At 42.7% G+C, this 7,038-nt stretch overlaps 1 protein-coding gene across 1 annotated transcript; it reads right to left on the bottom strand.

Annotated features, from left to right (window-relative positions):
• Positions 1-1,527: 1,527 nt before the first annotated feature.
• LOC141027616 (uncharacterized) lies at positions 1,528-2,082 on the bottom strand. The gene has a single exon (XM_073504705.1). The coding sequence runs from the start codon at positions 2,080-2,082 to the stop codon at positions 1,528-1,530; it is 555 nt and encodes a 184-aa protein (XP_073360806.1).
• Between the last annotated feature and the right edge of the window lie 4,956 nt (positions 2,083-7,038).

Below are 7,038 nucleotides of genomic sequence, written 5' to 3' on the forward strand. Positions count from 1 at the left end.
TTGCAGTGCGACGTATTGTTCTTTCTACTAATATATTTTTCTTGACATTTTCCCTAGACAATAGAACGTTTCGCGTTTCCGTGTACAAGTACAAAAGCAATAGTATGTTCAGGAGTCAACATATGTTGTAGACTATTTAGATGTGGTTGTGATGTGCATGCCTCAATTTCAATGAAATTCATCATGCTAAATTGGTGAGCTTGCGCTCAACAAAGAAAATATGTTAAATTTATGGTGGATTATTTGCAGGTAGTGTCTATATAGTGTCTCTTTAGACAGATCTTATAAATCATTATTTTTGACATAAAGTTTGATTTTTGTCTCTTTTTTATTTGTGGCATATATACAAGAATCTCCCAAAGTGGGTGGAAAAAAAATAGAAAATATGTAAACACACATATCTTTACCCAATAGTAAAGAAAATTGAGTTTCTGGTCATCCATCGTTGCTAGCGATTTTGCATAAAAGCCCCTTGGTTATAAGAAATTAACCCCGCAGTCCTGTTTTAAGTGAGAACGGATCTTTTTTTCGCATTTTACACAAAACCCCTACCTTTCATGCTAATTAACCCACGATCCACGTTAAGGCACTGCGAATCGTTTTTTGCAGTTTTACATAACCCCCCTGATATATACGTTAATCACCCTGCAGTGTATTAAAAATAAATATCTTTCTTTAAATAACCATATCTTTTAAACTGTAAGTCCAATTTTAACATGTTATATATGAATGATTAGAAAAATATGTAGAATATTAATATGACATTATTTTTAGATGTCAACCATTTTTACATTCGGTTTTGGAAAATATTTAAATGTTTTAAAAAATATTCATATCTTTTAACTGTAACTCCGATTTTAACATGTTATATATGAAAAGTAATTAGAAAAATGTGTAGAATATGAACATGACGTTATCTTTAAAAGTCAAGCATTTTTAAATTCGGTTTAGGAACAGATTTAAATGTTTTAGAAAATATTCATATCTTTTAAACCTAACTTTAATTTTAACATGTTATATATGTAAAATGATTAGAAAAATGTGTACAATGTGAATATGATGTTGTTTCACATGAGGTATTTTTTTTCCCGTTGCAATGCACGGGCTCTTTTGCTAGTAAAAGAAAATAGAGCTATCTACGTGGATGACAAAACATATCAATTTATACTTGGCAATTAATCTTCTGCTAATATGGTACCTATCCAGCTATCTTACGTATTGGTTTCTAATATAGTTTGCCAATACATATTTAATTCCATATTTAGAATTTTACGTGGTTAATGCTAACATAGTTATTAAATTTCCCGACTTAAAAGCATTTGTGATCGAAAACATGCAAACCAGAGCACCATATATTTGACATACTTACATAATTTCTGTACTACTATTAATTTCGTATCGACTTCTTGAGCTAAGAAATAGAAAATTTCTTTTTATTCAAGTATGTTTCCTTTCCTATGCTTGGCTGATTTAGAGTTATGGATGATGCACCTCTTTTTTTTTGAAAGCAAAGCAAAGCTTTATAGATTAACGGTGCGCGGGCAAATCGCCCAACACACGAGCAGCCACTAAGGGCGGTACATCATTCTCCCAGTGCATACATATATCAGGTAAACACATACGGCCAATTTGGCCCAGCTCATGTGCTACAGTGTTCTCACTCCTCCTGCATACTCGCACATTATGTTTTGCAAACCAGAGTTTTAACTGTAGCTTGATATCTTCAAGGATGACAGCATACGGCGAGGAGTCAGTCTTGTGAACGTCGAGCGCCTCTAGCAGCAACTGACTGTCGGTCTCAAAAGTCACCCGAACAACGCCGATATCAGCTGCAAGGGCGACAGCTCCAGCCATGGCCTGAACTTCCGCTCCAAAAGCATCTGTAGTCTGCTCTTGTCGTCCTGCACGGGCCGCAATAACTTGCCCTTCCGAGTCCTGAACCACAGCGCCCCACCCACAAAAGTTGCTACCAGGCACAAAGGCTCCGTCGATGTTAATTTTGAGCTCATCTGGATTGGGTGGTCGCCATTTCCCCGCTTGTAATTCCTTCTTCTTAGGCACAAATCTGTCCGCATACTCCATGGCGCTACACCTCACCCTTCGGATAGTTTCAGTGATCTCTGGCGCCAACTCTCCTTCCCTGATCTTGTTCCTAATGTTCCACCACTGCCACCAGAGTGTGATGATAAGCACTCGTTTATTTTCAGAGAACTCCCATAGGGCATCCAGCATGTCATGCACACTGGTAAATGCCTCCAACATACTTCTTTCGTCCTCCAATCCCAGATCCCTCCAAGCTTGCTTGACATGCTTACATTTTATGAACAAGTGCGCTCCATCTTCCTCAGCTCTACCGCAGAAAAAGCATTTTGACTGATCTAGCTTGAGACCCCTCCTCATCAAGTTTGCACATACAGCCAGCGATTCATGGCGCATTCTCCAGATAAACATCTGAAGCTTCCGAGGACATGGCACTTTCCATATCCTTTTCCAAGATTGATCGGTCAATGCATCCAGATTGCCACCGCGTGCTGAGCTTGCTCCCGGTGCCCCATTCTGCTCTTGCTTTTGGAGTTCAACATGCAGCTTATAGGTGCTCTTTACCAAGTGGTTATCTCTACTGTCAAAATGCCAAGCAATGAAATCGTCCACGCCTTGCCTTAGGGGAATTTGCAGAATCTGTCGGGCATCTACTTCGCAGAAAGTGTCCCGCACTAGTTCTTCATCCCACCGTCCAGTGACCGGGCTTATAAGTTCATCGACCCTAGTCAGCAAGCTCGCCCCCCTTGGTGTAATGACTCGCCTCGACCAGGCCCTTGGTAGCCACGGGTCGCTCCAAATATTCACTGAAACTCCATCCCCAATTCGCCATATATACCCTTGCTTCACCAGATCGAGCCCGTGTAAGATGCTACGCCAAGCATATGAGATGCCATCATGTGCTACTACTTCGAGCGCAGTACTATTCGGGAAATACCGGGCTTTTAGGATTCTAGCACACAAACTTTCGGGGTTTTGGATCAATCGCCATCCCTGCCTCGATAGCATAGCTATATTGAAGCTGTGCATCTCCCTGAACCCTAAACCGCCTATAGCTTTGGGCTGTGTAAGCTTGTCCCAACTTAACCAATGCATCGGATTTTGTTTGTCTTGTTGACTCCACCAGAACTTGCCCAACAATGTATTCAGCTCCGAGCTGAAGGTTTTTGTTAGGTCAAAGCAAGACATTGCGTACGTGGGAATCGCCTGTGCTACCCCCTTAACAAGCACCTCCTTGCTCTCCTTTGCCAATAGCCTTTCCTGCCATCCATAAACCCTCCCACACATGTTCTTTTTTATATATGCAAAGGTTTTTCCTCCTAGAGCGGCTGACATGTACTGGGAGCCCAAGGTACTTCTCATTCCAGTTTTCACTTCGTATGTTGAGTGTGTTCTTGAGGCTTTCCTTAACTCCGTCCTCCGTATTTGGACTAAACATGAGGGCTGACTTCTCTACATTGATACACTGGCCCGAACATTCTTCATACAGATTGAGAATGTCACGTAGTGCCTCGGCTTCCTGTTGCTTCGCTTTCATCAATAACATAGAGTCGTCCGCAAAAAACAGATGGGATATGCATGGTGCTCTCGGGCATACCTTTATCCCACTTATCCTCCCTCTCTGTTCCGCGTCGTTGAGCAGGGCTGACAGACCCTCAGCACATATCACAAACAGGTAAGGTGATGCCGGATCCCCCTGGCGCAGTCCTCTCGATGGGCAGAATTGATGCGTCAACTCCCCGTTAACTTTAACCTGGTACCGGACCGTCCTGACACACTTCATGATTAGGTCTACCCACTCCCTCCTGAAGCCCATCCTACACATCATCGCCTCTAGGAAACACCATTCTACCCGGTCATATGCTTTGCTCATGTCAGCCTTCACCGCCGTGTACCCATCCTTCCCAGTCCTCTTGTTCATGACATAGTGAGAGAGCTCGTATGCGATGAGCACATTACCCGTTATCAATCTTCCCGGAACAAATGCGCTTTGGTTATCAGAAATAAGCGATGGAAGAATCATTTTCAGCCTATTGGCTATCACTTTAGAGACTAGCTTGTAGAGAACGTTGCATAGACTTATCGGCCGGAGGTCCTTTATTCTCTGTGGGTTCTTTACCTTGGGGATGAGGACCACATGGCACTAGTAGAAAACTGGGCTTTGGTCACAGGGCAATACTCACATTAGTCCCGGTTCAGTCACGAACCGGGACTAATGTGAGCATTGGTCCCGGTTCGTGCGGCCAGGGGCCTGCTGGGCCTCGTGGGGGCATTGGTCTCAGTTCGTCCGGACCCTTTGGTCCCGGTTGGTGGGACAAACCGGGACCAATGGGCCACGCTCCTGGCCCACAGCCCTTTAGTCCCGGTTCATACCACAAACCGGGACTAAAGGGCTGGTCCTAGTTGCGGCCAGTGTTTAGTCCCACATCGCCAACCGAAGGGCACTCACACCAGTTTATAAGCCCGTCCCTCTCTGCCTTGTTGAGCTCCTCTTAAAGTGAAAATAGATGCCCTTATACAGGGAATTTGACCTAAATTCACAGTAATTTTCATAGAAATTTATTATGAATTTAGGTTGAATTTTCTCTATAAGCGCATCTATGTTCATTTTTTTATATTTATAAAATAAATAAACCTTAATAAAATAAATAAAAATAAATAAACCTTAATAAAATAAAATAAAATAAACTATAGTAACTAAAATAAATAAACCTTAATAAATTAAGTAAAAATAGCAGCATTAAATTAAATAAAAATAGCAGCAGTAAAATAAATAAAAATAAAATAATTAAAGTAAAATACATAAGTAATTAGAAATAAAATAAATAAGTTTTTTGTTGTAAGTAGAAACAAAACAAAACAAATAAAGCAAAAGAGAAAAAAACAGAGGAAAAAAATTATGCCACCTACTGGGCCACCACGGCCTGAATACGACTAGAAACCCATCCATGGGCCAGGATTCAGGCCCGCAGAAGGCCCAGTAGGCCCCACAGGCAAAGAGAACGGTTAGTCCCGAAAGCCTGCAGTTGAGAGGAGTTCGAGAGGGTGGGCGCAGCAGCGCTTATAAACCACTCTCGAGCTCTCTCAACTAGCGAGGTGGGACTAAACTTTTGACGCGGGGCAGCACAAGGCCTTTGGTCCCGGTTGGTGCCACCAACCGGGACTAAAGGGGGCATTGGTCCTGGTTCCTGTCACCAACCGGGACCAAAGGCCTTTAGCCCCGGTTGGTGCCACGAACCGGGACCAATGAGTTGCCTATATATACCCCATCGCCACAGCAGAGCACTCCAGAGTGCTCTGTTTTTTCTGGCTGGCGAAGGGAGGGCATTTGGGTGCTCTAGCTCACCTCCTATGCACATGAGGTGTTCGATGAAATGTCTGAGCCACACTAGTTAATCTTTCTCCTCTCGAAACTCGACCTCCGAGCTCCATTTTCCCCGAGATTTGTCTAGGTTTAGTGGTCCGTCACGTCCCGTCCCCGTCTTCACTGTCGTCGATCGCCCGCGCCGATCTCGTCGCCAGCACCACCGTGGTGAGCCTCTTGTTCTTATCTTCTTTCTGAAAGGAAAAAATTCTTACTTTAGATAGTTACTTGTCTAATTTTGTTACTTTTATTATTCCTTCTTATTACATAGTGCGATGGTTTTGGTATCCGCCCCGTCGGCCCTCGTCCTGTCTATGATTCGGATGTGGTATATATTATCTTTTTATCTATTTGGTTCATTTATTGTTTATGACAAATATACCGACCAACGTGACATAGATTTTATTTATCTAGGAGGTGGTTGAACCGGAAATTCTAACCGACCCTATTGTCGAGAGGTTAAATTTAGTTGAAGAAGAAAACAATTACTTGAAGGAAAAAATAAAAAAAATTGAGGAGGAGAAGATGATATTGGAGTTGCATGTTGCGGATGTCGTCGATAATCACAAGATCAAGATGGATGCAATGCGCTTGAAGATTAGAAAGATTAGAAACTATGCCATTCATACCGAGGCTTGGTATCATTATGCCGTTGGATCAATTGTTACCTTGGTTGCGATTATGATCGCATTTGTTTTCACATTGAAATGTTTTACATAGTTTCAATGTATGGTTTAATTAATTAGATGCTCTGGAGAGCTATATATATGTTGTTAGATGAGAACTATGTATGTACTTTGGTTTTAATGTGATGATGAACTTCTATTAATTTGGTCACTTAATTATCTATTCATGATGTTCTGTAATGGTTTTTGACACACTTAATTATATATAATGCACGCAGATGAACCGGCAATGGATGTACGGTGACAGACACACCTCCGAGTACATTAAGGGCGTGCATGATTTTCTCGAAGTGGCTGAGGCAAACAAGCAGAATGGTTTTATGTGTTGTCCATGCCCTATATGTGGGAATACGAAGTCTTACTCTGACCGGAAAATGCTTCACACCCACCTGCTTTACAAGGGTTTCATGCCACACTATAATGTTTGGACGAGGCACGGAGAAATAGGGGTTATGATGGAAGACGGCGAAGAAGAAGAGGACGATGACAACTATGTGCCCCCTGAATACAGTGATGCTGCAACGGGGGAAGCTGCTGAAGATCAAGAGGAACCAGACGATGTGCCCAATGATGCTGCAAGGGGGGAAGCTGCTGAAGATCAAGAGGAACCAGTGCCTGATGATGATGATCTCCGCCGGGTCATAGTCGATGCAAGGACGCAATGCGAAAGTCAAAAGGAGAAGCTGAAGTTCGATCGCATGTTAGAGGATCACAAAAAAGGGTTGTACCCCAATTGCGAAGATGGCAACACAAAGCTCGGTACCGTACTGGAATTGCTGCAGTGGAAGGCAGAGAATGATGTGCGTGACAAAGGATTTGAGAAGCTATTGCAAATATTGAAGAAGAAGCTTCCAAAGGATAACGAATTGCCCGACAGTACATACGCAGCAAAGAAGGTCGTATCCCCTCTAGGATTGGAGGTGCAGAAGATACATGCATGCCCTAATG

Source organism: Aegilops tauschii, chromosome 7 (genome assembly GCF_002575655.3).
Source record: "Aegilops tauschii subsp. strangulata cultivar AL8/78 chromosome 7, Aet v6.0, whole genome shotgun sequence".
NCBI classification, from domain to species: domain Eukaryota; kingdom Viridiplantae; phylum Streptophyta; class Magnoliopsida; order Poales; family Poaceae; genus Aegilops; species Aegilops tauschii.